The following is a 17,749-nucleotide window of genomic DNA, read 5'->3' as shown; positions in this document are numbered from 1 at the left end:
GACCCGGGGCAGGAGGCCCAGAGCCCCCGGACGGGGCGGCTGGGGCGCGGCTCTGGCCCGCACAGAGCCGAGCGGAGCTGGGCTCCCCGCCGCCAGGGGCCCAGGGGCCCGGGGACGGAGCTCAGCACCCGCCGGTGCCGGTGCCGGTCCCCGCCGGCGGCTCCCCCCCGAGCCCGGCGCGGCCGCGGCTCCCTCTGGTGGCGCCTCCTGCCGCGGGCCCGGGGCCGCTGCCCCCTGCTGGAGGCGGGACGGCCCCGGCAGGGCTCCCCCGGGGACGGGACGGGACGGGACGGGACGGGACGGGACGGGACGGGACGGGACGGGACGGGAAGGGGAGGGGAGTCCCCGAGTGCTCCTGGCGGTGCAGGAACGCCACGGCCGCCGGCACGGGGCTGGCGGCTGGTTACCGCTGCCTGACTTCAACAGGGAAGGCCAACGCCTCCCCGACGGCACGGGAACGGAATAGAGAGGTGGGGTTTGGGTTGGTTGGTTGGTTGTTTTAGCCTCGGATTGGTGGGGGAAAACCGGAGCTTTGTTCTGGGAGAGCCTTCAAGCCCGAGGCCCGGCGTGGATGAAAGCGAGCCAGCCGCGGCCTCCCAGAGCCTGGCCCGCGGGGGGTCCCGCAGCAGCCTCCCTGGCCTCGGCTTCACGCCACGGGGACATCCATCTTGCTGGCACGGGTGTGCGCGGCACAGGGATCTGCTCCCAAAGGGATTTCCCCGCGTGCGCATCCCCACGCACGCTTGCTGTGCGGAGCACGGCCCGGCGGTGCTGCGCGGGTGCCTCACATCTGCAGCACGCGGGGCTGGGGGCGAGACGAGCTGCCGAGGAGCCGAGTCCAAAGCCCGGCACCCACAGAGCTCACCCGCTGCCTGCCGCTGTGCCCAGGCCATAGCTGGAGAGTTTCTAGCCCTGTTGGTATCGCTGTGCTTTGCTCTCCGTGCATGCAGCCTGCAATTAACGCTCTCACAAGCTTGTGTCTAAATTAGTACCAAATACCAATTGCCAAATGTTGCACATTCAGTCCAATAAAACATAGCCTTTAAAAAACCCTTTGAGCGTGTTATAGAGGAAAAGGGAAATGTGCCCTGAGCGCTTGTGTTTTATTTCAATTTACATTTTTCTGGACTATTATATAAGGGCACATTAAAGCTAACGAAGGAACACAGTCTGATCACTGGACATTGTCAGCTGCTCTGGGGAAGGTGCTGAGCAGCACCCTGGGTTTTTGGGGCGGGGGGAGTGGTGGTGGAATTTGGAGCCTGCTCTCTCTGTGTGTGTAGCAAAGCAGTCTTGCCCTTTTCCTGCAGTGACCGGGCTGCATGCTTGTAAGGAGGTATTCAGAAGATGGTCTTTTTTTGGGTCTTTCCCAGGTTCAGCTGGGATTTTTGTCCTGTGGTCCTAGCTGATCCTTGCTGAAGCTCAGGGCTCTGCTCAAATTGCTTCTTGCAGCAACGCTCTTCAAACCTCGCCTCGCAGCACCTGACAGCAGTGCTCATGCTGCTTTTGCACTAGCATGGCTTTGGGATGGGGAAGAGTGTCCTGCTGGCAAGCTGAGATGCGAAATAAGCCGTGAGCTTTTTCCGCAGTGTAGCTCTTTTCCAGCCAGCCCAAGCATGCTACCCCTCTGCATAGCACACAGGCTGGATGGAGCCACGGGTGTGTGCAGAACAGTGCGGTTCATGACAGCTTTGAGCTGCTCCTCTCTTATCTCACACCAAAGCCGCAGCCACGTTCACAAACCAGGTGCTCCCCTGCCTTTCTCCTCCATGGAGCCTGCGTGGGAAGGCAGGCGCTGCCGATCGCCCGCAAACGGCTGGAGGGGAGGGTGGTTCCTCCCCTCCACTGCTCCCCTGCTGCAGGACTCACCTGGACCAGAAAGGGGCTTCAGGTCAGATCCCCTCCCTGTCTGCTCCTCCAGAGCATGCCCTTGCCACTAGTTAGCTAGAAGGGCTTAGCTCAGGTCTTTTTTTTCCTGGGGGAATGCTGCAGGGACTGGTACACCAGCCCTGAGAATTTAAAAATGCTTCGGCATAATAAATATATATATATATTATACACATCCCTATGCATACACAGCTAATATGCAATCATAAGTCTGTGTGTGTCTCTGTATATGCACGCACATATATAAAAATAACAAGCATTTCTATCATACTCATCTCACACATTTTCTTGTTCTGAGTTGATTCAAAACCCGGCCTATGTGACAGACAACCAACAACTAATAGTCTTTCTGGCTAGGTTTGCTCTTTAGAGATAGGCAAGCTTTTGTGCGCTTGCTCTGAGCATCATAAATATCCTCATGTGCTGCAGACTCTGGCACAGCAGAATTTTCCCCCTACTTTGGAGGAGTGTGTCTCATCCTGCAGAACGTGGGGAAGAGGTGGGCCTGCAGAAAAATCACTGAGGCCAGAGGACATCCTGCTACCAAAGCAGAAAGATGCAATATCCCTGCCTTTAACGAGGGAAAACAGTAGTCTTAGCAGTAAAGAGAAAGCCACCTCCAGCCAGCCAAGAGCTCTGAGCACAGTGCGTCAGCCAAGAATTTTGGACTGGAACTGCTCTTTCTAGAGATTTTTGTTTCATGGGTGGTGTTAAAAGGCTGAGAAAGGCACAGTAGTAGCATTTATAGCCATGCCCTCCTTCATAACCAGTGCCAGAGCTTAATGTGAGCTACTGAGGTCCAGAGGGTAGGGGTTTTGCATCTCTTCTGGGAGAGCACAGCTCATTTCTCTTTGCCTCGGGTGCCCCAAGCACAGGGCTGGGCTCCATAAGGAGATGGCACTGGTCTCAGGACAGCAGGGATAGCCACAAAACAGGCTTGAGGTCCTCACAGGATCTGCTGGCGTGGATTCCCCTCTCTGGTCTGGGCTTCCCACAGAGGACAGGACCCAGCAGCACCAGGCAGAGGTCCTGTCCAGATACAGGCTGGCTGCAACCCACTTGGCATTTATACCCCTAAGGAAAAGCCCAGGGGCTCCATCATCTGCGGGAGCTGGGTAACCCCCACCACACTGACCCAAGTCTCCCTTCCCCCAGTAGAGGAAAGCCTGAATTTCTCACTCTCTTTATCCTCTTAGAAGGAGAAAAATACACAGAGACAAGCAAGCAGAGGGGTATTGTGGCTCCTAGCTTGGGAGTTTTTAGCTGTGTGTTTATCAGCTCCATCCCCTGATGGTATCAGCACGAACAGGCCACCCACAGGAAGGCTTAGCAGCCTGGTCTGGACTCCAGCTTTTCCTCTCTGTCTCTGTGTGTGCGTGTATATACACCACCGACTATCTCAGGGACCAGCCGTCTGGGGCCTGCATCCATTTATTTACTACACAGCTGATGTAATGGCTAAACATTTTTTTCTGTGTTTATGGGGTGTTTTTTTTAATCTGCCAGAGACGAATAGACCCCTAGAGAAGTCAGTTTAATTGTGTCCCTTCTTGGATAGGAAACAGCAAATTTTAGGACAGGAAATGGGAACAAATTAAACAAAATGGTATTAGGATTTTTTGTATTTAAGTTTCCCAGCTCTCTTCCCCAGCAGATCTTAGAGATGTTTTTCCCTCTGACTTTAATTCCTTGGGCAGGGGATGACCCAGGCCACAGGACAAACTCTACAAGCCACCAGGCTAGTGCTCTAACCACCCGCTTTCTTCTCCCAACCCCACAGGCACATCAGATCTGAGCCCCTTCTCAGACCCCCGGCAGTTTGACCGCTCCTTCCCGACGCTACCGGCTCTCACCGAGACCAGGTTCTCCGACCCGCGGATGCATTATCCCGGTGCCATGTCCGCTGCCTTCCCCTACACCGCAACGCCCTCTGCGACAGGCATTGGGGGCATCAGCATGACCAGCATGCCCACCACCACGCGCTTCCACCACACCTACCTGCCGCCCCCATACCCCGGCTCCACGCAGAACCAAAGCGGACCCTTCCAGGCCAACCCCTCTCCCTACCATTTGTACTACGGCACATCTTCGGGTTCGTACCAGTTCTCCATGGTGGCAGGCGGCGAGCGCTCGCCCACCCGCATGCTCTCTTCTTGTACAAGTGCTTCAGCAGGGAACAACTTAATGAATCCCAACCTGGGCAATCAGAACGACGGGGTCGATGCAGATGGGAGCCACAGTAACTCACCGACTACCATGACGACTACAGGGAGGATGGATGAATCGGTCTGGAGACCCTACTAGGAGGAACACAGCTGGGCACCGACCACTTTAACTTAATTGGCCACCGTTACGTTACTCCTTTTGGTAGTGAATGCAGCAAAATGAGACCTAGGGAAAACGTAAACCAAAGTCTCCCAAATCAAAAGCAAACCAGGATCCTCTACATGGAAGCAGGGCAAACGTCAAGCGAAGATGAACCAGGACCTATGTTACATTTCAAGATAAGCGTCCACAAGACTTGAATTTGCCGCTTGATGTGGTTCCTTTCATTTGTTTTTAATATGTGGATTGTACATAGGAAAGAAAAAAGATGTGTGGAATCAGATATTTGTTTATTGCAGAACACTTCTCAGTCATCTCACTCTCATCCTCATCCCCACACAAAGCATTCAAAAGTTAAGAAAACCTTGTCCTTCTGCAAAATGTTTCAGAGAAGAGAAAGGACCAGGAAATAATCCGAACCATCTCTCTGCCAATGCAAAAAGACTGAACTGGAAAAAAAAAAAAGAAGAAAAAAAAAAGAAAAAAACTTTGTCTCCTCTCTGTCCCTCCCCACCAGTTTAAGGCTCCTGACTACCAAAGATCCGTGGAACGACGCCAGAGCCACATGCCGCACGTGAGAGTCTGGTTTACAGCACAACCGTGGGTTCTCGGGAATGCACGGAGGCTGCGCATTCCTCGTGGGTCAGACAGCATCAGCCATGTGAACAAGAGCTGTGATGTGATTATTATTATTCTTTGTTGACGACAGAGGTTGTATTGTTCATTTTTTTGTCATTGTCGTCATTTTTAAAACAGTAACGTGGCTGATCCTGTGCCTGACAGACCCTCCCCTTTCCTGTATGTTTACATATGAGATGTACTTTTTATGAGATGTGTTTTGTTTTGTTTGCTCTTTTGTCCTGACCTCACCATTCAGTTCTTTGCCCCTCTTTAGCAAATCTCAGTGATGGTGTCTGAAGCGAAGGCAGTGTTCAGGACAATCCAAGATGTGTGAGATGCACTTCCAAGCAAGCGTGTTACCTGCAGAGTGACTCAAAAACCTTTGGCATGACCCTGCCACTGGTCTCTGGGTCTTTCTTTCATTCTCTCTGAGTGGCTACACATGCAGCTGGTGGCAAAAGCATCATATTTCTGTTATGATTCTTTCCTGTGTTTTCACCCAGAGTGGATTGACACATGATGACTTTTTTTATTTAGAAACAACTTACACTTGTCAGTTCATGCTGAAAGCTCTAACTGAGATTTGGAGAAAGGAGCAGTTTCTACGCAGTCCCCTTGGTGGTGGGAAGATTGTGAAGAAATGTTATCTGACATTTTCCAAGCACTTACCCTCCTTTCCGTTCTCCCAAGTGACCCAGAGCACTGCTGTCATGCTGTAGATGAATAAGCTGAAGAACAGGCCCTTAAAGCTACCACTGGCGCACTGTTAGCTGGTTGGATTGTGTGGCATCTGGAGGAACCAGGTCCCTCAGGCACCATGCGGACACGGCCTCATAGCTGGTACCAACGAGGCTGTGATCTGAATGAGACTGCACCAGGTGGCAGCAGGCAGCCGGAGACGTGGCGGGGCTTCCCCCACGCCGAGTTAGTGGCCTGGCCCCAATGCACGGCACAGGGTTAAGCCGCCTTCCACCAGCCGGACACACTTTCTGCTGGTGTGCAAATTGGGGCTGGGTTCTGGACTCCCTGTGCCGCAGGGCTGGTGGCGCGTGGGCAGGATCCCAGGGAGCGTGGCAGGGTGAGCTGCATCCCACTGCCCTGCAGCGAGGGCACAGGACAGCCCCCAAACTCCACCGCTACCAGCGGCCTGCACCAAGTCTTATTTTTTCCACTCACAGGAAAATTTAAACCCTCCAGCTGACCTCCCAGTCCCTTCTGTCTAATTTATGCCATTATACCTATCACCAAATCTCAGTTGTAGCTTGTCAGCAGTCAGTTGAGATACGGAGTATTGTAATTGCACTACCACGTAAAGAGTGGGGCAAGACGTCCTGGCTTAGTTGGAAAGCTGCGATGACCACTCATGAGTTAAACAAGCAACAAGAGGAACAACTCTTTTAAATAGAAATTTTTAAAAGCCCTACCCCAGCAAAACTGCAACATTTACTTCCTTAGCAACAGGGAGCACCTCTCTGGTGCTTGCCAGCTGTAGAAACTGGACCACAGCAGCAGCCTGTGTTTTGATGCATTTATGTTTATCATCCAACCACGCCACTGATTGAAAGCACAAAGAAAACAAGGCATTCGTAGTACTAGGTTAATTTAAGACTGTTCATAATGAATTTTTTTAAAAATGGCAACAATGTTATTTTTATGACATATTGTCATATGAAGGTGTAAATATATGCACCTCTATTGTATGCAAATGGTCACAAGACAGGCCAATGTTTTTTGCTTTGCACTATAATTTGCTTTTTTAAAAAAATGCACAATCGCTTGTACAGTAAAACCCCTTTGTCTGGCTCAAAGAATATTTAACTATAGAATCTAATTTTTGGTCTTATTTGTTATAATAATATAATTCTTAAATGTGTTGAAGGATCCGATTCTTAATAATGCTTCTAATACTTGTATGTGCAGGGTAAAATGACAACAACCAACTAAGGAGTTGAGAACAGAGACATTTGTAGATAAAGAAGGCTAAAGTTGTTTTCTTTTTTTTTTAATGGTGTCTTACAATGGACATTAAAAAAAAAATGCTAGTGATACCAAATAATGTGGTTATTTGTGTAATATACCAGCCCTACTTGAAGGTAATGCCCTATATTTAACATGTAGCCCATCTTTTTAACCTGTAGCACTTGTCACTGGGGTGGGGGGAGGCGGGGAGGGAGGGAGAGGACAGGAAGGGTCTGCTCCTGTTGAAGTCATTTGACGAAGCTCTGGCTGGCGACATCTCTGCCGTGGCAGCTTCCATGAGAGCAGTCGGGCTCCTTTTCGTCAGCCGGGCTCGTGAACGGGTGGGACTGAGTCGGTACGAAGCCACAGCACAGTGGTCAGTTCTGCTTTTCTATTATCGGTGTCGATGTTCTTATCCAATGTACATGATTATATTGTCAGGCCTTCGTGTAATCATTTTAATGACTTTCCATGTGGAATAATAAACATACGGTTACAAGTCCCCTGGTGCCTCCTGCCTGCTCACTCCTTGCCCGCAGCCCCACAGGTCCCAGGTGCTGCATTCCGCTGGGATGGACCCGGCCCCTGGCCCAGCGCCCCAGGGCCACTGCCTGGGCTGGCAGCCACAGCCGCAGTTTGGCCAGAGCGGGCGCAGTGAGCGGCCCTGAGCTCCTCAGAACTCAGGCACATGCCCACAGGCTCTGGCCAGCTTTTGACTCTCCTGAAATCCATAAAAAAGACTCCTATAGCCTTCTGCAAGACCAGACTGGGCCCTGACCTGGAGAGCTTGGCAGGCGTTTAGTTCCCAGCAAAGCTTAAATATCTCCCAGGATCTGGCCCTGTCACCACACGAAGGACTTCAGCCCATTGTCCCTGTTTTCCATGGTCCTGGGCCCCTGCCCTGCGCCCCTCCCCATCTGCCATTGTCGGCGCATGAAAGCTCCGGCACAAAGCCCACACAGCACCCAGCTTCCACACAGCCCAAGCCCCAACCCCTTGGCTCTCACTGCTCACCTCAAGGACCCCAATGACAGAGGAAAAGCAAAAAGCACAGCCCACGACAGTGTCAGATACCAGCACGCTGTCTGCCTGGAGCCCTGGAGGAGCCAAGATGAGAGAAACGCAACCCAAGCCCTGGCCATGAGCAAGCACAGGGATGCCCAGCGAAGGTGGCGGCAGCGGCACTGCAGGGCAAAGCCAGCGCCTCGTGCATCCTGCGGGCTGGGGCAGAGCCCTGCTGCCCCTCAGCAAACAGCTCCATAAGCACAGCCCACAGCAGTCCTTGTAAGGGAAGAAAAGAAAGAAAAAAGGAAAAACCCAGACAAAAGCATACTAAATGAGCGCCCGGCTCCACAGCCCTGGCCAGCGGAATTGCATTTCAAGTCAACCCCCTGACATAGCTGCCTTTTCTTCACAGCTACTGTGAGAGAAGACACCCCAAGGTATAGCTGTTATTTGCAGGAAATTTCCATGCCAAACTGATCCACACTTTACTCACGGCCTCAGTGAGCAATGCAATGGAAAGAGAGAAGGTGGAAAGAAAAAAAACAAACGATGAAGAAGAAGGGCTTCGTTGCAGAACACTGCCACACACCCCAGTGCTCACTGGGGCACCTGTTGAAAAGGGTTTTGGGGGGCAGAATGGCTTTAGTGCCGGTGCCTGTCCAGGGCCAAGGCTCCCCTTCCAGACACTGCTGGGCTCACCCAGCACAGGGAGGACACAGCGGCAGCTGAAGCACAGAGCAGAGGCACATGCAGCTCAGAGAACTGGCGATGTTAAACTTACCCGACACCTGAAGGCCAGATGGGCGTTATTTTTATACAGGCCACCTACCAAGCACAGGATCCAGAGTGCTGCGGATGCTGGGGCCGCATCTTGCACAGGTTTTTCACCACCGTAGTGACCTCACAGGGAAGGCTGCGCCCACGCGTGGCTGCAGTGGGGTCTGGCCGAGCTGGGCGCCCCGCGGCTGCCGCTGGTGAAGGGGTCGGCTGAGCACCGGGGCGGTGCTGTGGGGCAGCTGCAGCATAAACACTCGATTTTAATTTCGCAAATTGAAGGGGGGGGGGGGGGGGTTGGAGGCACACATCACTGAAGCTTGGATGATTTTGGTTTTGAACGTTCAGATATTAAACTGAACAGAGTCTGTGCTAAAAAATAGCCTAAGAAAAATGAAGAACATTTCCTTTGAGAACAAAGCTAACAAAAGTCTCAGCTACACTAAAATTTCATTGTATTCTCTTTCCAGACCAAACTCTAAACCCAGTCTCTCTTTTAATAACAGTGTCGTCTCCAAACTGCCCATCTTAGTAATAATATTTTCACTGCCAAAAGGTTTATAGGTTACACAGGGCATGTGGGATGGAGCCTGCCTTGGGGCAATGCCTACGAACGAGGCCATGGGGCCTTGCCTTTCCCTCGTCCAAGCGTTAGCGAGCTGTGTACAGGCCAGTGGCCAGCATCATTAGGGCACGGTCCTGCCCCTCCAAAACAGCAGGGCCAGGTAGTCGTGTGAGGTGCCCATCACCCTTTGTGCAGCCCCAGACCCCCGAATGTCAAACCCTGCCGAATGCTCCTGCTCTAGCACAGCTTCTGTCTGCATCTGCGGGCGGATAATCCTGCTGCGGGGGCATCCTGCTGCAGCGGATGGGGGCTGCTGGTGTTCTTCTTGAATACTGCCTATTTAGAAGCTAAATGGTAGAAAACATGGAAAATTCATTAGGGCGTCTGGGAAAGTGTTAGGTTACACATCATTCGCTTCTATTTACTCAGTGGGACTTCATGCTTTGGGGGAGATACGTATTTATACATGTATTTTATATGTATGGGCTGTTTTTATTAATTTTCTTGTTGTTATTGGTTTTTTTGTTTGTTTTTTTGTTTATTTTTTTCCTCTCTCTGTTTGGTTCCCAGACAGACACACATGTGAGCCCTTCGCTTCTCACAGGCTCTTCAAACCAAGAGGCAGCTCCTGCCACGCCAGCCCCGCATTCACTCCCTCCCTAAAACAGAGCTGCAGCTGCAGCCCTGCCCATGTGCTGCCCCACTTACACACATGTGCCACCCCCTACTCACCCCCCTGCCAGTACAGTGCTGGTGCTCAGCATCTCTCAGAGGCAACCAGTGCCTTTGCCATCTACTTGGAAAAGTCAGGAGCTGCTAAACCAAGACCGTAAAGGGCAAAATGCAGCCACGCCAGGACCTGCTGGCAGCAAGCCCCGTCTGGCTGCTGCCGCGGTGCTGGCTGGTAGGAGGCTTGGCGAAGATGGGAGCTGGGAAAAAAGCAAGAGGGGGTTGGCTGGGTCACTGCCCAAACTATAAAAATCCAAGAAAAAACCAATCCCTCATTCCTGATCACTCAGAACTTCTCAAGATTGGTGAAATACAAAAACAACCCCATAAAAACTTTGTACTGGGGTCACAAGAGCTCTTTTGTTCAGCTGGAGCCAGGATGTTTCATTTTTCAGGTCCACTAACCCATCTGCTGAGCTGTCTCTCCCCAGTCTTGGTCAGTTCTGAAGCTGCCATCCAGCCCCCACACCCCAACCAGAACTTGTTCACTAAATGCAGTCCTGAATCTGCCCATGTACTGCAGACTCTCTATTTCAAATAAAAACAACAAAAACCCACAACCGTCTGTGTTTTCCTATAAATAGAACTCTAACAACAAATCCCCACTGCTTGGCCATGCCAGGACTCCTGCTTTACCTGATGCCTGCTTGTTCCTGGTTGGGACAGCCCAGACAGCGTAGAGGGAAGAAGGAGAAGGCATCACAGTATGTAAAACTGCCCCCATCGTGATGCTCGTGGCTCCCCATCATATCATAGAATGGCTTTGGGTTGGAAGGGACCTTAAAGATCATCTAGTTCCAACCCCCCTGCCATCGGCAGGGACTCCACCCACTAGATCAGGTTGCTCGGGGCCTCATCTAACCTGGCCTTGAACACCTCCAGGGATGAGGCAGCCACAACCTCTCTGGGTGAGAGGAGACAAGGCCAGGGTCTTTCCCAGTGCCTAATTTAAACCCAGGTCCCTGGATCCCCATCAGCCTCCTTGAATCCCTCCCACCCCGCAAGGATGCTGCCAACACAGGGCCGTGTCACTGGGGCACGCATCCCGCTGGCACCCCGAACCCGCAGGCTGGTGCTTGGTGGCTGCGCTCAGCAGCCTGCGTAAGAGCAAGCACCGCCTGTGTGGCAGCCGCACAAAGCACAGAAACCACATCTTGAAATTTCCCTGAAGCACATAATGTGCCATTCTGCACGAGAGCTGTAACTTAATCACAGATACTATTTTTTATTTAAGTCATGCAAATAAAATCAACTGTATAACTGTTAATTCCCTGACAGTAGCAGGGTGAGATGCAGGGAAGGTGTTTGCTTGTGCAGAGAGGTTGGGCTGGGCTGGGAGATCAGAAGAGTCTAAATTAAAATGCACTCTTATGCTGCAAATATCTATTCTTGGCTTAGCCTACAGAGTCTGAAAGTGATGGCAGCGACACGGCTCTGGGATGCTGGCTCGCTGCACTGAGTGCCTCCCACCGCCATCAGACACCAGGCAATGAAAGCAGCTCGACTTCAAACGGAGAGCAAGGACTCATTAACCCTGGAGTCGCGTTAGATGGGGCGATACCAGGCTTTAATTAGGACAGCCAAGGTGAGCACAGGCGACGAGGCTGCAGGAGCATGTGCATGTGTGTGTGTGTGTGTGCACGGCGCCGTTTTGACGCAGCCTCCAGGTGAATGCCCGTGGGCATGCACCTGCCTGCGTGGGCAGGGCGCACACGCGTGACGGGGCATGTCCGCGTGGCGGGGGACGCACGCCCGGCGGCACCCACCACCTCCCGCCACCTCCCGCCAGCCCTGCTCGGGTGCACCCGGCTGCTCAGCTCCTTGCAGGGATGTGCTGCTCCACCAGGGATGCACTGCACCGATAGGGCAGGATCTGGCCTTTGGGAGCTGTCTAGGTGCATCACTTCCCTGCTCCAGCCCAGAGATGCTCAGGTGGAGAGCGGTGGGATCACAGGGCTGCTGCCCCAAGCTCCCACATGCAGCACAGCAATGCCTGTGACCCAGCAAGACAGGAGGAGTGAGAAAATGCCAATGGCCTTTTTGAGCTGGATAAAACAAATCCTGGCTGCGTGCATTCAGTGCTGAGCAGCCAAGGACCAGGTCAGGCTCCCCATCACCACTCACTGCTCCAGCCCTTCTCCAGCTCCCATCCAGCCTCTGGCTCAGCTCCAGGAGGAATATTTCACACTAGTGCTACCAGGCAGCATATTTCCTTTCCATTCTAGTGACTTGCAAAGACCCCTGGGTCCCTGAGAACACATATATCTAATTCTTTAAGATGGGTGTAAAAGCCCTTGGCAGCACTGGGTTTGGCTGCAGGGAGGGGAGCTGGAGGTGGCACGGAGCAGGGCTGCCTGTAGGGCCACAGGCCCCAGAGCCATCCCCAGGGGCAGCTGCAGCCCCATCCCCGCCTTGGCAGGTTTTGCTGTTTGTCTTTGCAGCCAGTGGGTTTATTACAGCTGGGAACACCCAGGTTTTTTTGCTGTCTGCCATGAAATCGATACAGTAATTTCATTTCTCAGTCATAAATGAAATGAGCTGTAAAGTAAAGTTGGGTGTTTAAGCCAGAATGAAAGAATGAATTGTTCTAATGGGGGACGTTAATGAGGGGATTAAACATGCCTGTGAAACTCAGGGGTCCCAAGGCCACTCCTGTTGTCCCATCGAGTGCTTTTTGGGCTCCCCACGCCTCCCCCTTCATGCCAGCTTGGAGCTGTGTGGTCCAGCCCCCACTGTCCCGCCTGGGTGGGCACCTGCGGCCCCCCCTGCACACCCCCGGCACAGCAGCGGGGGCCAGTGGTGCTGGTGGGGGGCCAGCACCAGGCATCGGCTGCAGCCCCGCCACATGCACCAGCATCCTCAACACCATGGCACCTCGCTTCAACATGGAGGTAGACAAAGCAGAGGAGAAAAAAGTAGAAATGAGAAGTTTCTTAACAATAGCAACAAAACCTTTCAGCTGACCCAAAGCAATTGGCTTTCCACACAGATATTTTTTTTTTGGAGGGGAGAGAGGGCATAAAAACAGAGAGAGCGTGTGCAGAGATTTCCACTCCTACCAGAGCCAGACCATCTCCAACAGGTTAAACACCTTCCCCAGGGTAAGAAAGCCTGGTGCTGGGCAGCCCCTTGGTGCCTGACCCCTCTTGCCAGGCTTGACACTAAGGCCAGCATTTGGTCTTTGTGCTCCTGAAGCAGTCAGAGCAGCCTCGGGACTCGTCCCTGTCTGAGCACACGGAGACACACACCCCCCAACCCCACCACGGTCATCACCCCCCCATACACTTCATCTCCTATTTTTCAGTAAAATATAACTGAGCACTGATCCAGGTGGGGCAAGAGTGCACTTTGATAAGTCCAAAAATATGAATGCCATATTATCTTTAAACCATTAAAGAAATAACACAGCTAAAGCCCTAGTGGGCAATGAGAAACTTTAGCCAAGTTCCCCAAGCCAGCCCCCTGGTTCAGTTGTATTCCCTTGGAAATCCTTGCAAAGAAAAACACAGGGCATGAAAAATTTGGTTTTCATTAAAACCTCGAATGTGAGGGGTTCTGTAGCTTTCAATGGGGCTTTGATTCCTATAGATGATGGAATGTTTTCAGAACATTTAAAAAATGTTCTCCACCTTTCTATCTTATATCTGCAGAAAACTGCGCTGGCAGATTTTTTACCCCTGCCCATGCAATAGTACTGGTGTGTGTTGAATGCACATGCAAACCTTTATTTACCCTGAGGTTTCATTTAAAAATACAAAGATATTTTCTTGTGGCTTTGGAACCGGAGGAGATACTCTTCCAAGGGGGGAGGTGGGGGGGGGGGGGGGAAGAAATGTGTGGAAAGTACTGGAGGAATTTTCTTAAAGATGTTTTTTTTCTTTTCTTTTCTTTTCCTTTCTTTTTTTTTTTTTTTCTTCACTGGGAGAAACCAGGGTGTCTTGGCACTTAAAGACACCTGTGTACCTTGCTGAACACCATCGCCAGAGAGGACAGAGGCATCTCATGGGTTTGGGGTGGCTTTGTGCTTTCACTTGCAGGAAAATAAGAAAAAAAACTTTTTATGCATGTATGATCCGCACTTGGCATCTCTGTGCCACGCTGGGCACGCGGCAGCGAGGAGAGGTGAGGGCCCAGCCCTGCATGTGCCGAAATGCAGCACCGCGGAGCAGGCTTGTTCAACCAGCTGGGCTGGCTGGTCGGCGGCCGTTTCACCGGGAGACACGCCGCACTCCCCGCTCTCTATCTCTTTCTTTTCTTCCCCTCCCCTCAGCCAGCTCACCTGCTGCTGTGCATTAAAGCCTCATCTCAATTACAACAGTCATTAGTCACCGCCCAAGGAAGGGCCACCCAGTCTGCGGTGGCGGGCTGCCATCACGGCCGCCGATGGCGCGGGTGCCGGCCCCACGGCACCCACTGCCCCGTGCCCAGGGCCGGCGATGCCGCAGGCAGCTCCGGCGCCTGCCCCGCCAGCCACGGCTGGGCCGAGCCGTGCAACACAGCCCGGGGATCACCTGCAGGGCTCCACGTTTATCAGCGATTCGTCCCAGAGGGATGAGAGGGAGCCAAGCAATTTGAATAAACCCAAACAAACCTCGTGCGCATCGCAGAGGAGGCAAGGCGTGCAAAACCCCGAGGACACCTCCGCTCCAGCACAGACCCAGCAGCATCGGTCACCAGCCGGGGGTGTCGCTGCCCCCCCACACCCTGCATGGCGGCAGGGCCGGTGTGCGTGTAGCCGATCCAGGGGGCTGCCGATGTCAGCTCCGTGCCCAGCCGCGGGGCTTCTCCTGGGCGGCAGGCAGGGACAGGCCCGCTCTGCCTGCAGGCTGCTGCCAGCAGCAGTGCGGCAGAGGTGGGAGCATCGCAGAGCAGGGGCCCCCTGACCTCCCCTGGCCGTGCTGGGGCCGAGGGCCCCTGCCCACCTCAGCTCGCTGCCACACTGCTCGGCACCACGCCACCGAGGCCAGGAGGCGGAGGAGAGCGGCGCACGTGTGCCTGCCTGCCACGGCTCACGTAGGCAGGAGGAGGCAGCTGAGGTCAGCAGCACCTCGCTGCAGCAGGAGGATGGCAGTGCCTGTGTGCAGCGCGGGCAGGAGCTGCACAGCCTCACCCTGGGCCCTGGCCCTGCAGCAGAACTGGCTGCCGAGCCCAGCCTGGTCACAGCTCAGCTACCTCAAAGATCACCGTGGCTGTGCCTCGTTTTAGGACGTGTATGGCTCCATCCCACCCCCACCGCTCTCTGAGAGCTTTCCGTGCCAAGAAGCTACGAGCAACAAGTGGCCAAATAAAAGCTACCCTGCTCCTACCTACCACAAGAAATAAAAACATGATTAATTTTTTTTATATATAATGAACTTTTAATAAATTTTACCCTTGCTCTAGGAGTACAGTTACTGCCTTTGCAGCTGTCACTTCAACGCTGTGCATAAGGAGGTAATAAAACACCCTCTCAGAGCCTTTAAACACTTGATGGCTCCGCGTCCTGCCATACAGCAACAGCAAGGACCCCCGCAGACGGCATGCTAATTAACATGCAGGGATGTGCAGGGTTAATAACCAAAGAGCTTTCACCTCTGCGGCATCCTGCTGGCCCAGGCTACAGCCGTGGAGGAGGCGGATGCTGGTTTTGGCGAGGTCGAGCCCCCAATGCAGCCTCGGGGCCTGGGACCAAGCCCTCCCGGGCACCGGGGGGGTGGACGCAGCCAGGCCAGCGGGCACCAGGCCCCATCAGTATCTGTGAGCTTGTCAGGTCCCTGGCACAGCTTGGAACAAGCTGAAATTATTCAAGGAAAATGTCAAAGGCCCCTCTATAACCCGGCACGCAGCAGTGTTGATCTGTGCCTTGATGAGCTCTAGCACTTTGCCCAGAAGGAAAAAATGCTTATTAGATTAAAATCCAGCCCCTCTTCATGAATCCTCTCCCTCTTCCCAAACCCAATCATTTTAAAAGGTAGAGGTGAAAAAAAAAAGGGGGGGGGGGTAGCTTTAAAGAGACTTACCCATTAACAGGAGATACTTTGGCCTTCTGTAACTTTACAAATAAACTTTGCTTTAAAAGTTTGACTTGTGGCACAGTTTTGGCAAATTCAGACCCCTTAAATACACCATTTCCTGCATTCTTGATTGCTATCTGAAGGCTTGTGAAAATATACAGGTGGATTGAAAAACTTTAACTGTTTACTCCCCACCCTCACCCTCTGATTTGGAAAGATGGTGTTGTTGCATGGAGCTCAGCCCTGCTTGGGACAGGGCCAGCATTTCTGGCTGGTGACCGAATCTCCACCATAGCACCGGGTCACTGCATCCAGCACTCGTGGTGCAACAAGGGGAGATGCTTGGGACAGGCGTAGGGTAAAAGAACTGGGGCCAAAGCAAAGGCCTGGAAATCAGGATCAGTCCCAGCTGCCCTCTGCCTGTCTGTCTGTGCTGCCAAAAGCCTGAGGACAGGAGGGACAGACAGGCTGCAACGTCCTGTGCCACTGAATGCCAGGCTTGATTTGCCTTTCCATGAAATGGCCTCTCACCACAGCCAGTTCAAAGAATGCCTGCAGAAGCCCTGAGAGGTTCTCACTGCACAATTGTAAAGGAATTTTTATTCTTGGTTTAAGAAAGAAGAAGAAGCACAAACACAGTAATTTATGGGATGCTGGGCTTGCATCCACGAGCACTGGTCCCAGCAGTCCTGGGGTGCAGTGGCACCCACAGGGGCGAACTCCCCCCGGAGCCACCTGGCCCTTCGCCATGGGGTAGAGCAGCCGGGACGTGTGCCAGCCCCAAAGCCCACCATGTCCCCAGCAGCCCCTGTGCGGAGGAGCAAACCACCTGCATGGAGCACCAACCAACCCGTCTTGCTCCCTGTTAGAAGCTCATTTTTAAGACAGTTCCCTTACCCTTTCCCTTTGGCCGTGACCAGCCACCCAGCAGGGCTTTACTCAGCAAGGAATAGCCTGCCTTTCTCCTTCCAGCATCAGCATCATTGTGGGAGAGTGAAGCTTGGACCTAATCCTATTAGTTCCTAGTTATTTCCTCTCCATCCACTGCTCGAGCATTAACAGGGCTCTTCCAAAACCACTGGGGCTATTGGCATCAGCTCTCCTCCTCGCTTGGCCGTGACTGAGGGGTGCAGAGGCGAGGGGGCTGCCTTAGCGGGGGGCCCAGCCCGCCCAAGGGTGCCCAGGGATGGAGCGGGGCTGGGGTGAGCGGTGCTTTTTAGAAAAGGGCGCCGTGCTGCTCATGCGGTTGTCCTGGCATGTTTCACCAGCACCGTCTGGCTTCTAAAGGAAACAAACCCCTGCAAATACAGCGAGCACTGAGATTTCAATCATAAAAAAAAAAAAAAAAATCAAGGAAGCCTTTCCCCCACCCCCGCCCTCTCCTGGACAAACAGCGTTTCTCAGCCCACATTCAATACCTAATTTCTTTCTGCCACATCAAGATACTATGGATCTGAATCAGCTGTTTTTACAAGAGAGGATTTTTTTTTTTCTCTTTTGCATTTGCCAACAAAAGTATTAATAGTTTCAGCTCTGGAGATGAAAAACAAGGGGCTGGAGAAAGTGCAGCCAAACTGCCAGGTGTGGAGCTGTGGGGAATCTGCGTGCTGCCCAGAGCTGGTGCTTTGGAGGGGGCAAGGAGAAGCCAGGAGCTGCAAGTCCAGGTTAATTTCCACCAAAACAGAGAATGAACACCAGCGATTTTGCTGGCCCCAGGCAGCCTGCATAAGGCCAGGGAGTATTCCTGTGCAGCTCCCCAAGCTCATCTGTAAAGTAAAACAAACAGGGGCTCAAATAAAATAATAATTAAAAATCTGAATTGAAAATGCCAGCCAAGGCCTTTTATATAAAGGGGACCCCGGGAGCTGCAAATACGCAGATCCTCTGGTTT

At 52.8% G+C, this 17,749-nt stretch overlaps 1 protein-coding gene across 2 annotated transcripts in view; it reads left to right on the top strand.

Moving 5' to 3' along the window:
- The window catches only part of RUNX3 (RUNX family transcription factor 3), a 60,754-nt gene extending 53,460 nt beyond the window's left edge, over positions 1 to 7,294 (top strand). For both annotated transcript variants that reach the window (XM_083810124.1, XM_083810121.1), the window contains exon 6: positions 3,668 to 7,294. In XM_083810124.1, the coding sequence (XP_083666250.1) occupies positions 3,668 to 4,191 (524 nt within the window). In that variant the 3' untranslated portion in view covers positions 4,192 to 7,294. The remainder of the gene's footprint in view (positions 1 to 3,667) is intronic.
- The last annotated feature ends 10,455 nt before the right edge of the window (positions 7,295 to 17,749 follow it).

The sequence above is a fragment of the Anser anser genome (genome assembly GCF_964211835.1).
Source record: "Anser anser genome assembly, chromosome: 24".
NCBI classification, from domain to species: domain Eukaryota; kingdom Metazoa; phylum Chordata; class Aves; order Anseriformes; family Anatidae; genus Anser; species Anser anser.
Note: the sequence above shows the minus strand (reverse complement) of the source record. Positions and strands in the feature narration are given on the sequence as shown.